General features: G+C 39.2%; 1 protein-coding gene across 7 annotated transcripts in view; it reads left to right on the top strand.

Annotated features, from left to right (window-relative positions):
* LOC109579165 (SLAM family member 9-like) overlaps positions 1-15,247 on the top strand; it is a 108,755-nt gene that overhangs the window by 16,104 nt on the left and 77,404 nt on the right. For 5 of the 7 annotated variants that reach the window (XM_070784279.1, XM_070784271.1, XM_070784263.1 and 2 more), the window contains one exon: positions 1,568-8,710. The exons of 1 other annotated variant lie outside the window; for it this stretch is intronic. In XM_070784279.1, coding sequence (XP_070640380.1) covers positions 1,568-1,696 — 129 coding nt within the window. In that variant the 3' untranslated portion in view covers positions 1,697-8,710. Of the gene's footprint in view, positions 1-1,567; positions 8,711-15,247 lie in introns of those variants that run through there. One more of the 7 variants, XM_070784309.1, reaches the window with a different exon arrangement.

Genomic DNA, 15,247 nt, shown 5'->3' with positions numbered 1-15,247 from the left:
ATTCAGTTGGTGATGCCATACAACTATCTCATCCTCTTTCACTCCCTTCTCCTCCTGCCCTCAATCTTTTCTAGCATCAGGGTCTTTTCCAATGAGTTGGCTGTTCACATAGGGTGATCAAAGTATTGGAGTTTCAGCTTCAGCATCAGTCCTTCCTATGAATATTCAGGACTGGTTTCCCTTAGGATTGACTAGTTGGATCTCCTTGCAGCCCAAGGGACTCTCAAGAGACTTCTCCAGCACCAAAGTTCTAAAGCATCAATCCTTTGGTGAGCACTCAGCCTTCTTTATGGTCAACTCCCACATTTGTACATGACTACTGGAAAAACCATAGCTTTGACTATACATACCTTTTCAGCAAAGTAATTCTGCTTTTTAATATGCTGTCTAGGTTGGTCATAGCTTTTCTTTCAAGAAGCAAACATCTTTTAATTTCATGGCTGCAGTCATAGCCCGTGCTGATTTTGGAGCCCAAGAATATAAAACCTGCCACTGTTTCCACTTTCCCCTCATCTCTTTGCATTGAAATGATGGGACCAATGCCATGATCACTGTTTTTTTGAATGCTGAGTTTTAAGCCAGCTTTTTTCATGCTCCTCTTTCACCTTCATCAAGAGGCACTTTAGTCCTTCTTCTCTTTCTGCCATAAGGGTGTTGTCATCTTCATATCTGAGATTGTTGATATTTCTCTCAGCAATCTTGATTCCAGCTTATGATTCATCCAACCTGTTTTTATGTGTGTGTGTGTGTGTGTGTGTGTGTGTGTGTGTGAGATGTACTCTGCATATAAATTAAATAAGCAGGGTCACAGTGTACAGCCTCGATGTACTCCTTTCCCAATTTTGAACCAGTCCATTGTTCCAAGTCTAGTTTGAACTGTTGCTTCTTGACCAGCATATAGGTTTCTCGGGAGACATGTAAGGTGGTCTGGTATACTCGACTCTTTAAGAATTTTTCCACAGTTTTTTGTGATCCACACAGTAAAAGGCTTTAGTGTAATTAATGAAGCAGAAGTAAATATTTTTCTGGAACTCCCTCGCCTTTTCTATGATCCAATGCATGTTGGCAACTTGATCTCTTATTCCTCTGTCTTTTCTAAATCAAGCTTAAGTGAAGTCGCTCAGTCATGTCCTACTCTTTGAGACCCCATGGACTGTAGCCTACCATGCCCTCCATCTGTGGGATTCTCCAGGCAAGAATACTGCAGTGGGTTGCCATTTCCTTCTCCAGGAGATCTTCCCAACCCAGGGATCGAACCCAGGTCTCCCGCATTGCAGGCAGATGCTTTACCATCTGAGCCACCAGGGAAGCTCAAATCCAGCTTGTACATCTGAAATTTCTTGGTTCATGTACTGCTGGAGCCTAGCTTGAAGGATTTTGAGCATTACTTTGTTAGCATGTGAAATGAGTGCAATTGTATGGTAATTTGAACATTCTTTAGCATTGCCTTTCTTTGGGATTGAAATGAAAACTGATTTTTCCAGTCCTGTGGACTCTGCTGAGTTTTCCAAATTTGGTCTAGTTTATACTTTATCTGCTGTGAGAATCCATTGTCTTTCACTCCTAGAGTATCAGTGCACAACATATGGAACAAGAGTTGCCTCTCAACACTGTCTACTTTGCACAACATCTGGAACAAGAGTTGCCTCTCAACACTGTCTACTCTGCGATCCAGAACATACCTGTGAGGGTATGAAGATAATATAATTGGAGGAAACAGAGGAATCTTGGGACACCTCCACTCTGATGCTGACATCCTTCAGATACCTGCTTGAATTCTGGTTCAGCTCTGGCTGCTCCTTGTCTTTTACTCTGACCTTTGTGATCTCAGCTCAACAAGAGATGGAGCTGGAATTTCAGAGCCTATAATGGACCAAGTTTTATCCTGGGCACTCTACAAATATTATCTCTTCTAATTTTCATGAGGAACCTCTAGGGTAGGTATCATGTTCTGTATTTTATAGGACAGTAAATATTATTCCCAAGCTGTTGGTGGCAGATGAAAACCTTAAATTCAACGCTGAGTGAATCCAGATTTCACATATTACCCTTTCTGTACATGGGCACTGAATCCTGAAATATTGGATGGGAATATCCTTCCTTTGTTCCTCTCCCAAAGACCTAGCCTCTGATGCTGGTGCTGAAATATGGACTGAGTTCATTGGTAAATCATCTGGTGGCTAAAGAGGTATTACCCCTTAAGTGGACAATGGGGACTTGGTGCATGGGAGGCCTGGAAAGAGGGATCTTGACTTCAGTTTAGAGGAAACATTCTGAGAGGAATGCTTCTCACTCTTGGGTCTTGTAAGAGTTCTTCCTCTCTTTACAAGATGTATTGTGGATTTCAGCAGCACAGTCTTCAAACCAGCTCCACTTACATTGTTATTCAAAAGTTCACTCAATAGATTTTACATAAGTTTTTCATTTAAACATTCAATGATTCTGTGAGGCAGAAATTTCCACTGCACAGGTGGAAAACTAAAACTTGCAGATTTTAAACACCACATTTAAGCATATCAAGTAAAGTGATATGCTTGATTTGGGTTTACAGAGGATCACAATTTCACTAATTTTGACTCTTTTTATCCTCCATTATTCCAGACACCCAACCAATCATTATCTTCCATTGGGTTATCCTTCAAGATGATTTTTGTAGTCCACCCTCCTCTCGTTCTTTTATTCTTATTTTCTACCTATAGAAATATTCTACCTGAAGTTTCACCATTTTCACATTTCCACCAGCAATATAGGAGGATTCCTGCACATAACTCTTATAATTTTTTTGATTATAACCTTCCTAGTATGTGTGTGATGTAGTATCTCACTGTCATTTTGAATTGCATTTAACTAATAATTAATGAAATTAGAATATGATTGCTTCTTGGCAGGGAAACTATGAAAACCTAGACTGTGTTAAAAAGCAAAGATGTCATGATGGTGACACAGGTCCATATAATCAAGGCTATGGTATTTCAAGTAGTCATACAGTTGTGAGAGCTGGGCAATAGAGAAGGCTGAGTGCCAAAGAAATGATGCTTTCAAACTGTGGTGGTGTAGAAGACTCTTGAGAATCCCATGGAAAGCAAGGAGAGCAAACCAGTCAATCTTAATGGAAACCTGGAATACTCATTGGAATGCTTGATGCTGAAACTGAAGCTCCAATAGTTTGGCTACCTGATGTGAACATCTGACTCATTGGAAAAGACCCTGATTCTGGGAATTGAAGGCAGAAGGAGAAGAGGGCAACAGAGGATGAGATGGTTGGATGGCATCACTGCTTCAATGGACATGAACTTGGGCAAACTTGGGAGTTGGTGAGGGACAAGGAAGCCTGGTGTGCTGCAGTCCATGGTGCTGCAAACAGTTGGACACGTCTTGATGACTGAACAAAAACAGTGATGATGAATAAGGTTGAATGTTTTTTCATGTGTATTAACTATTTGTATACCTTATTTGAATTAATCCATCTCTCCCTCTAAGTCTCTCTCCTCATGCTTTGTTTCCACCATACCAATAGAACTGCTTTTGTTCAAGTCACTAGGAAACCTCATGTCATTAAATCTAATAGACAGTCTGTTTCATCTCCCTTGAAGCTCAGCAGCAGTGGCGCTGTCCTTGCTTGAATCCCTGCATCACTTTGTATTCAACAATCACAATTCTTTCTCTCACACTCAGTGGTAGCTTCCTTGTTGCTTTGACTAGTTTCTTTCTTATCTCTTCAATCTCACAATTCTGAAATATCCCAGGGATCAGACACAGACCATCCACATCACCTTTCTTCACTATCTACACATTACTTTCTGGTGTTATGCTTCTGCTGCTGCTAAATCGCTTCAGTCGTGTCCGACTCTGTGCAACCCCATAGATGGCAGCCCACCAGGCTCCCCCGTCCCTGGGATTCTCCAGGCAAGAACACTGGAGTGGGTTGCCATTTCCTTCTCCAATGCATGAAAGTGAAAAGTGAAAGTGAAGTTGCTTAGTCGTGTCCGACTCTTTGTGACCCCATGGACTGCAGCCTACCAGGCTCCTCCATCCATGGGATTTTCCAGGCAAGAGTACTGGAGTGGGGTGCCATTGCCTTCTCCGTTCTGGTGTTATGGCCAGGCACTAATCCCCAAACCTGTGTCTATGTAAATTTATGAGGGAAAAATGTCTTACAGATGTAATCAAAGTTAAGGTCCTTGAGATTGGGAGATTACTCTGGATTATCTAGGTGGTCCTATTTTAATCATGGAAGTTCACAAAAGTGGAAGAATAAGAGGTAGAAAAGTGGATCTGAGAGATATGAGGTGAGAATTTGACATACTACTGCTGTCTTTGAAGATGGAGTAAGAGGACCATAAGTCCAGCACATGTGGGGGTCTGTAGAAGCTAGGAAAGCTTACAACTAGGTGAACGTGAAGACTTCAGTCTTACAACTGCCAAGAATGGAATTCAGGTCATAACAAGAACCAGCAGAAAATGGATTCTCCTACTGAGACTCTAGAAAGGATCATAGCTTATGAATACCTCAATTTAATATCAGTGAGATTCACACCAGATTTCTGATTTTCAGAGCTGTGAGATAATAATTTTGTGTTGAGCAACTATATTTGTAGTGATTTCTATGGAAGCAATAGAAAACCAATATAGATATCATCTGATGATTTTAAATACTTGACTGCTCCAAAAATTCTGGTCTGGATTTCTCCAAAGGAGTCCACATTGTAAATATCCAACTGTTTACTTGACATCTCCACTTCGATGTATAATAGATATCTCAAACTTTACATGTCTATGTTTAAGCTTCCTAACCATGTTCTTATACAGTTTTCCAATCCCAATAAATGCTACCTTCATACTCCCATGTTTTTTATCACATAATTTTACTGTTATCCTTGATTTTGTTCATTTTCTCACAACCCACATTCTATCAGCAAATACTGTTATATTTTCTATCAAAATTTCTAATCTATCATCTATTTATCAATCATCTATTTGTATTCATAATATGACTACCTCTTACCACATATCTGATCCAAGATGGCCACCAATTTTCACCTGGAGTAGTTTACTAGCCTCACAGTCTCTCTGTTTCTGTAGCACTGTAGGTCTATTTTCAAACAGCATTCAGAGTAGTCTTTCTAATAATAAGTTACATCGTATAGGCAGGATGGGATTAACAGCAGATATTGGGTTATCTTGGTATTATAAATAGATATTCACATATGTTTATCTGGGCCACAAGGAATATAAAAATTGTTGTGAAGGTGTTGATAGTGGTTGTCTTCTGGGGTCTGTCTCTTCTGTATCATATCTTCCAAAAAGACTTAACAGAAAGAAAAGATCATTTATTTAAATTTTTGAGCATGAGATTGACATGACCTAATGTCATGACTAAGAGCTGATCTTAGTAAAGCCACATACATACCAAGCGGAAGTTTATTATCTTGTAAACTAGTTGTTATGGACTGAATTATGTCCCCTCAAAATCTGCATGTTGAAGCCCTAAATCTTAATGTGACTGGAATTTGAGATATAGCCTTTATGGAGGTAATTAACATTCACTGAAGTCAACAGGGAGGAGACTAATTTGATAGAACTTATGAGAAGAGAAAGAGCTCTCTCTCTGCCCTGACAGAGAAAAGGCTATATAAGGTCACAGTGAGAAGCTGTTGTCTGCAAGCCTAGGAGGGAGGTATTACCAGAAACCAGCCTTTACTGCACCTTGATCTTGGACCTTGAACCTTCAAAAATACGAGAAAATAAATTTATGGTATGTAAGTCATGCAGTCTGTGATATTCTACTAAAGCAGCCAGAGAACACTAATATATGTTTTCATTGAAATCCCCCATAAACATACTTATATCTGTCTAGACACTAAAGGCAGCAATAGAAAACAAGTAGATGATACATTTTATTCTATAGATGAACATTTTGTTCTAATTGTTGTTCTAATTGATGCCAACATAAAATCCTTGTTAACTGCTCACAACTCTGACTATTCTTCAGGTCACCTACAGAGTTTTCAAAAATACAATTGCCTGAAACCCTTACCCAAACTACAAATCATTTGTATTTAAAAAAATCTAAATAGATCATTCTGAAGCATAGTGGGTGTCAAGAACTGAAAACCTTTGGTCTAGATGGTGTTTTCAGAAAGTTCAAATGGGAAGACAAAGAAAGATTGAGAGTTTGCTTTCCAAGATGATGCTTAATGTGTGCTCAGCACAAAGTGCAGCAAATATCAGTTGAGTGGAGGAAGGAGTGAATGATGAGGCTCCTCAACTTGGCATTATTTGCATGTGTTCACCAAGGTTCAGAATCTGACCCTTAGGCTCAGGCTGAGTCCAGAAACTCCATCTCATCATTTGCCAAGAAAACGGATTAACTTGGAGATGAAAAATCTTGATAACAAATGTCATCAGACGCTGATACATAAAATCACGTTCCTTATTTATAAAATAACAGTAAAAATGATACTTGTCAACTGGGTTGGATACTTCTCTTAGGGCATCCTCTTCTCAGAAAAGGCCACATGGGAAACCAAGGTACCACAGAGCTGCCTGGGGAGCCCTGAGTGAGGACAGGTGAGCAGATGCTGTTGGTGTGGATCCCAATGGCCTTCTTATGTTAGCTCTCCATCTCCATGGAAGGACTTAACTGCCCAGGACATGAGATTCTCCTGCCTGCCCAACTGCGTACTTCATTTGTCTTTGTCCCTGATCTCTGCTTATGCTACTTTTTCTTGTTTATCATCTCTTTGATTAATATACTATTTCTTTCATAATGTGCATATGTGAGATTAACTCTTGCTCTGGTCTGAAAGGGAATCTCAGTATCTGTCATTTGAGAGAATCTCAAATACTCTCATCTGGGTATTTGGTATTTTACTTAACTTTTAAGCAAGAACAACATGAAAAACAAACAAAAAGCCCTAAAAACTCTAACTAGCTCTATTTAGTTATTTCTAAGGTCTTAGTAGAGAGTATGGAAGGAGAGAGAGGACACCTTCTTAGTATACCACATAGCACCAGGTGAACAACCAATCTGATTTTATGCAGAGACCTCACAAATATGTGGTGATCTGGTTAATGAACTCTGCAACTCTCAAGGTTGGAATCTTCACCTATTTTATCCCTTAGCCTTTCAGTAAATTCTTCTCATATTTAAAACCACAAAATAGAACACAACAGCAACAAAACTCTAAGAGAATGTAATGAATAATTAACATCTATTAAATGAAAAAGTTTCATGATGGGCAATTTCTTGAGAAGTATAAATCATTAAAATTTACTTATGTGTGTACATCAACCTCAGAAAACCAACACAGAAATTATTGTAAAACTTATAAATATTGTATTGGTAAAATAAATTTGTATTTAAAAAACAACAAAAAACCTACAAACTTATAAATACATATTTCTCCTTTAAAAGCATAAAGGTCAAATTCTATCAACAGTGAATTCCTTCAAATCTTTAAAGAGGGGTTAGCTTTTATACCAACAGACCTTAAAACTTGACAGATGATAGAAATCATTCATTTATGATTCTGAAAACTTGACAAAGCACAAAATAAGTAAGCCCTGACCCATTTCTCAAGATTGTTTGGGCACCTCTTACTTTCCTTCTTCTGATGAAAACCTCTTCTTGTGCACTAAACTTTCAGTTCCCCAAGGAGACCGAGGAGCAGAAAGCCTTCCACCTTCTATAGAAATGGGAATAAGAATAGAGTTCTGGTCTCTAATGGGTAGAAACAAGAGGAGGGTGAGACAGGCTTCTGGATGATGGATACTGGACTGGCTATTCTCCCTTCAGTGGGCTGGCTTAATGCCAGGAACTCTGCTTCACGTGATGGTTATGGGGAAAATGGGTCTTCAGGATCTGAATTATCCTGTTATTTTGGTAAAGAGAGTTTCTTAGAGTCTAAGGATGTCTCGTTGAAAGCCGGGCTTCCCCAGTGGCTCAGATGGTAAAGAATCTTCCTGCAATGTGGGAGACCTGAATTTGATCCCTGGTTTGGGAAGATCCCCTGGAGAAGGAAATGGCAGCCCACTACAGTATTCTTGCCTGGAGAGTTCCATGGACAGAGGAGCCTGACAGGCTACAAACCATGGGTTGCAAAGAGTCAGACACAATTGAGTGAGTAACACTTCAATGGAAATAATCTCACCACGAGGTTCTATCCCATCTTGTGCCTTATAACTACCCATCAGCTGACTGAGCCTATGACTGTGTTCTATCAGTGATGGGAGCTTACTATGTCCCAAAGCATCTATTTCATTTTTGCATGACTCTGATTATAGAATCATTTTCTCTAATATTTAAGGTAAAACCTGCCTCCCTCTATCTTCCTCCTCTGACAATAATTTTGGTCTTGAGGTTTCTCATACAAATATGATTCCTTGTCAACTCAATGGCCCTTCAAGTGGGTTTTTGAGCAGACATAAACAGTGCACAGGACAGCTGTTTCTTGTTTTTTAAAATCTCTACTTACCCATGGTTTTCTGGGGCACACAGCAATCTTTACTGTCTTTGGGATCCCACTTGGTGTTGTGCCACAGCCTGGGGAGATTGGATTTCACATTTCCTGGGGACAGTGAGCATCACCTCTCCCATAATCTCCTGGGAAAGGAGTGTTCTCTGAAGTGGATGACATCACTTGCCTGGACATTTCTTGATCCTAACAGATTTCTAGGATTGAACAACAGCAACAACAAAAACATGACGGTAAGCTCATGTCATTTTACATTTGTCTAAACCCATAGAATATATAATACCAAGAATGAAAAGCAGAGTCAGCTATGGACTTTCAGTGATAATGAATGTAGGTTTGTCAACTCTAACAAGCATACAACTCAGATTAGGGATTTTGGTAGTGGGAGAGGCTATGGACGTGTGGGGCAGGAGGTATATGGGAACAGTTTGTACCTTCTGTTGGGAATTCCTGTGACCTTAAAAACCTAAAAATGCTCAAAAATAAAGTTTACCAAATAAATATATACAAAGTATATATAAATAAGAACTATTAGAAAACATGTATGTATATATACATAAGAAAATATATGTATATATTTTTCAGAAAACTAGCAAAAAAGTGACTACAACCACTATTTCACAAGGTGGTTCTGAGGATTTAGATAATTTATTTCAACTGTCTCATACAGTATCTAAAACAGAACAGAGTGGGCACTTCAAAAATGTTTTTTGAATAAATGATGATAGTTATTTGCTGTCATTAACAGCAACAGTAGCAATCATAAAACAAAGTAAGAACATCAGACAAGGCTTCATTTGTGCTGAGTTTTAAAAAAAATTAATTTTGTTGCTGTAGCACTCTGAGCCTTTAAGCCTATTGGTAATAGGGAATAAGGCTACATCTCATCTTAGAATCTTCTCTCTTTTAAGGAATAGGAAAACATGATGGGCCCCACTGCTGTATTCTATATTGCCCTTGTCCCAGAATTTTCTGGTTCTACTTCCCCAGCAATTCTATAAATGTCTGAAGCAACCAAATTTCCTCTTTAGATCAGCAACATCTCACTTAGTTTTTGCATTGTAGAGCATATTGCTCTTCTATTATCTTATTTAGTTTCAGAAAACCCTGCTAGGAAGGCAGGACATTTCACAGATGAAGCAACAGAAGTTTGGAAAGAGAAAACATTTTACCCAAAGTTTTATAGTGAGAAAGGGGTTCAGAGTGTCAGTTTTAGAGAAGGAAAGGTGGCTAAATTCTCTCAGTTTCCCCCACCATGCATATCCCCTGCCCATACCACGCAAACAGGTGAATTCACCAGTTGACCTCCACACATGTCACCAGATCCTTAACAAGACCCATGGCCTTTGGGAAGTAAAGTAAAATCTCTTGGGAAAATACCTCCACATTCAGAATTTTCAAATGAGTGTATGAAAAGTGGTTTGAGATTCTTGATCTGTCACATATACTGAAGGCATAAAAAAGTAGAATTGGACACAAGGAAAAAGATAATCTGAAGAATATGAGCTGGTGAGACTGAGCTTTAATGAGACTACTCAGAGAGTTTGATGTGTCTCTTGTCCTTTGAGGATGCACTGGACAGGTGACTGACTCACACCTGAGAAAACCCAAGGGAGAAATGCCACTGAGACAGCCCACACTGCCTCCTGGAGTGAGATCTATGTCCTCTCATCTTTCCTTTTTCATCTCAGGCATATTCTGCCACATGATCCTCCCAGCACTTTCTTTCTCCTTTAAGGATCCGTGAGAACCTCTGAATCTCCCTATCATTGTGTAAAGGTTGATGGGAACTTGAAATACTTTTGAGGTTTTTCTTCTGCCTAGATGCACCATGCTTTGACTCCTATCTATGAAGACTTTCTGGGAGATGGAACTAACATTCCAGATGAATTATGAGAGTCACCAAAGCTCCTTTGGCTGCAGTGTGCACATGTGTGTGCTGAGTTGCTTCAGTCCTGTCTGAATCTTTGCAACCCCATGGACTGTAGGCTTCCAGGCTCCTCTGTTTTTCCAGGCAAGAATACTGGAGTGGGTTGCCATGCCCTCCTCCAGGGGATCTTCCTGACCTAGGGATAGAACCCATGTCTCATACGCCTCCTGCATTGGCAGGAAGGTTCTTTACCACTAGCACCACCCGGGAAGTCTCTGCTGCCTCTGCTGCAGCCCCCTTCTTAATGTGTTTGGAGTTTCTGTCACCTGGCTTGTTCCACATCTCAGCTCTACAGCTCGCCTGGCATCTTTTTAGTTTGTTATCAGTACTTTTTGAAAAATATTTTTGCTCTGAATCTACAATCCTTGGTTTTGGAAAACACGAATCTCTTTTTTAAAATCCATAAAATATAGTCGGCATATTTTGAAGTTAAAAGATGAATATAGAGTTTCACCTTCTCAGTTGAGTTCTAGCTTCTGCCTTGTCATGGCTGCTTCAGCCTCAAGTGTTGGCGGCTGTGGGGAGCAAGGATTATAAGAGTGGAAAAATACTTTAGAATTTTCCAGAGAAGAAGACACATGAACTGACTCAGGAGAACCTCCTCAAACTCTGACTATACAGTGATGCTTGATAGCTATACAATAAAAGTGGTTTAATTAGGTAGCTACAGTGCTTTATTAAACTTAATGTTTAAATTGTGTACGTTAGATTCAGGATACTCCAGTTACAGAAACAAGAGAGAACTAAGGGTTAAAAGGGTGCATGAGATTTAAACTTCTCATATCCCATGGAGTTGTCAGAAACTTATCTGTCCCTTAGAGGCCAATGTTATATGTGCCTAAGGAGGGATAGAATTTTACGTGTGACTTTGACCTTTAGGGGTATTGCACAAGGCCAGATAAGCAGCTGGGGTAAATAAAGGGGGAGAAAGTATTTGCCTTATAGGAAATTGGCTTGAGGGCTGCCACCCGCACTGTATGGGAGGAATCTGTGATAAATTTGTGAGAAACTGGCACTCAAGCCTGCACTAAATATAACTGTGAGTGTGATTTCTCACTATGGACTAAAACTCAAAAAATACTTTAAAATAGAGCCTATAGGGCTTTGGTAGGAGCACACAGTAAACAGACCAGTAAGGAAACTTCCATATCAGATCATGTGTATGGATTTTTGTAGAGAACAATTGCTACTGTATGTATGATAATAGCAGAAAATTACTAGCTTGTTAGGAAATGCATATCTCTCTGAGACAGAGTCAGCAGAGGCCACTAACAGGAAACCGCAGTCTAAAAACCACTTTTTACAGTTAACTATAAAAAGCTGCAAGGAAACTTCAGAGAACTATGTTTATACTTTTCAAAACATATAGAAAGGAATTAAGCCTAGAGTACAAAATGAAAAATATTTGAAGCAAGAACAGAGAGGAATGGATTAAGGAGAAAATTAGGGCAAAATAACAGGTAAAAGAGATTGGTGAATCTAAGTTTGTATTGATAAGATTGACATCACATATGTAAAATCAAATGGTATTATAATAAGATTTAATTTATCTGCAGACTGCATTCCAGGGAAGTGTCTTTGTGAGTCAGTCCAGGTTCATTACTCTTGGAGTCCAAGACAAAACCAATCCAAGTCATGACCTTCAAAGTTTGTGCCTGTTGGGAGTGACCTGAAGAGAAAACCAACCCAAGTCATAACCTTGGGAGCTTGTGCCTGTTTGCAGTGACCTTCTTGACTGAGTGTTACACTAAGGACCACTTAGTGCAGGAGGACATGGTCCCTAGTTCACTGGGATAAGAGTATGCCTGTCTCCACCAGTGGTCCTGTGGTGTTTCTTTGACAAGTGGTGGAAGCAGGGTGCCAGATATCTTACTCTAGACAAGGTCTGCCCCTGTCGTTCAGGAAAAGTTAAAATAAAGATATTTCCAGTCAAATTAAAACTGAGAATGTTACCACCAATAGTTAATCACAAAACATAACTTCATTAGAAAACCACCCATAGGGAAGTTTGAAAACATAAAGAAATAGTGAGTGGAAAAAGTGAGGAAAGCTTAAACAAGGAGTAGAACTTAGCACTGACTATATAAAAATAACAAAAATTTACAATCTTAAAATGTTATTTTTTGTTGGAATAAAGTTATTTACAATGTTGTGTTAAGTTCAGTTCCATTGTAAATCATGTCTGACTCTTTGTGATGCCATGGGCTGTAACATACCACGCTTCCCTGTCCATCACCAACTCCAGGACCTTGCTCAAACTCATGTCCATCAAGTTGGTGATGTCATCCAACAATCTCATCCTCCATCGTCCCCTTCTCCTCCTGCCTTCAATCTTTCCCAGCATCAGGGTCTTACAAATGAGTCAATTCTTTGCATCACATGGCCAAAGTATTGGAGATTTAGCTTCAGCATCAGTCTTTGCAATGAATATTTAGGACTGTATTTCTTTAGGATTGATTCTCTTGATCTCCTTGCAGTCCAAGGGACTCTCAAGAGTCCTCTTCAACACCAAAGTTCAAAAACATCAATTCTTCAGCACTCAGCTTTCTTTATGGTCAAACTCTCTCATCCATGGAAAAATCATAGCTTTGACTAGATGGACATTTGTTAGCAAAGTAATGTCTCTGCTTTTTAATATACTGTCTAGGTTGGTCATAGCTTTTCTTCTAAGGAGGAAGTGCCTGTTAATATCATGGCTGCAGTCACCATCTGCAGTGATTTTGGAGCCCAAGAAAATAAAATCTGTCACTGTTTCCACTGTTTCCCCATCTATTTGCCATGAAGTCATGGGACTGGATGCCATAATCTTCATTTTTTTAATGTTGAGTTTTAAGCCAGATTTTTCACTCTCCTCTTTCACTTTCATCAAGAGGTTCTTTAGTTTCTGTTTGCTTTCTGCCATGAGGGTGGTGTCATCTACATATCTGAGGTTATTGATATTTCTCCTGGCAATCTTGTGTTAATGTTGTGCTAGTTTCTGTTGCACAGCAGTGAATCAGTTATAGATATCCATAAATTCACTTTTTAAAAGATTCTTTTCCTATATAGGTCATTACAGAGTATTGAGTTCCCTGTGCTATAAATATGTTCTTATTAGTTATCTATTTTTATATATAGTAGAATGTATATGTCAATCCCAATCTCCCAATTTACCTCTTCCTCTCCTTTCCCATTCATATATGCCCATCTGAATGCAGAGTTCCAGAGACTAGCAAGGAGAGATAAGAAAGCCTTTTTAAGTGAAGAATGCAAATAGAGGAAAACAATAGAGTGGGAAAGATTAGAGGTCTCCTCAAGAAAATTAGAGATACCAAGGGAACATTTCATGCAAAGATAGGCACAACAAAGGACAAAGATGGTATGAACCTAACAGAAGCAGAAGATATTAAGAAGAGGTGGCAACAATGCACAGAAGAACTATACAAATAAAGGTCTTAATGACCCAGATAACCACGATGGTGTGATCACTAACCTAGAGCCAGACATTCTGAAGTATGAAGTCAAGTGAGCCTTAGAAAGCATCACTATGAACAAAGCTAGTAGAGGTGATGGAATTCCAGCTCAGTTGTTTCAAATCCTAAAAGATTATGCTGTGAAATTGCTGCAATCAATATTCTAGCAAATTTGGAAAACACAGCAGTGACCACAGGACTGGAAAAAGTCAGTTTTCATTCCAATCCCAAAGAAGGGGAATGCCAAAGAATGGTCAGACCAGTGCACAATTGCACTGATTCCACATGCTCACAATATAATGCTCAAAATTCTCCAAGCCAGGCTTCAACAGTATGTGAACCAAGAACTTCTAGATGTACAACTTGAATTTAGAAAAGGCAGAGGAACCAGAGATCAAATTGCCAATATCTGTAGGATCATAGAAAATGATAGGGATTTCCAGAAAAATATCTACTTCTGATTCATTGCCTACATTACAGTCTTTGACTGTATAGATCACAACAAACTAGAAAATTCTCAAAAAGACAGGAATACCAGACCACCTTACCTGCCTCCTGAAAAACCTGTAGTCAGGTTAAAAAGCGGCAGTTAGAACTGGACATGGAACAATGGACTGGTTCCAAGTTGGGAAAGGAGTCCATCAAGGCTGTATATTGTCAGTCTGTTTATTTAATTTATATGCAGAGTATATCATGCAAAATGCCAGACTGAATGAAGCACAAGCTGGAATCAAGATTGTGGGGTGAATTAACAATAACCTCAGATATGCAGGTGAAACCACCATTATGGCAGAAAGCAAAGAGGAACTAGAGCCTCTTGATAAAAGTGAAAAATGAGAATTAAAAAACTGGCTTAAAACTCAACATTCAAAAAATGAAGATCATGGCATCTGGTCCCATGGCTTCATGGCAAATAGATGGGGGAACAATGGAAACAGTGACAGACTTTATTTTCTTGGTCTGCAATATCACTGTGGATGGTGACCTCAGCCATGAAATTAAAAGGTGCTTGCTCCTTGGAAGAAAAGCAATGACAAAACTAGACAGCATATTAAAAATCAGAGACACTGCTTTGCTTACATAGCATTATAGTCAAAGCTATGTTTTTTTCAGTAGTCATGTATGGATATTAGAACTGGAAAATAAAAAAGGCTGAGAGCCAAAGAATTGATGCCTTTGAACTGTGGTGCTGGAGAAGAGAATCTTGAGAATCCCTTGAACTGCAAGGTGATCAAACCAGTCAATCCTAATGGAAATCAGTCCTGAATATTCATTGAAAGGACTGATGCTGAAGCTGAAGTTCCAATACTTTGGCCACCTGCTGCAAACAGCTGACTCATTGGAGAAGAACCTGACACTGGGAAAGAGTGAAAGCAGGAGGCAAAGGG

Source organism: Bos indicus, chromosome 3, assembly GCF_029378745.1.
Source record: "Bos indicus isolate NIAB-ARS_2022 breed Sahiwal x Tharparkar chromosome 3, NIAB-ARS_B.indTharparkar_mat_pri_1.0, whole genome shotgun sequence".
In the NCBI taxonomy this organism is placed as follows: domain Eukaryota; kingdom Metazoa; phylum Chordata; class Mammalia; order Artiodactyla; family Bovidae; genus Bos; species Bos indicus.
The sequence above is the reverse complement of the archived record's forward strand: the minus strand, read 5'-3'. Positions and strand labels throughout refer to the sequence as shown.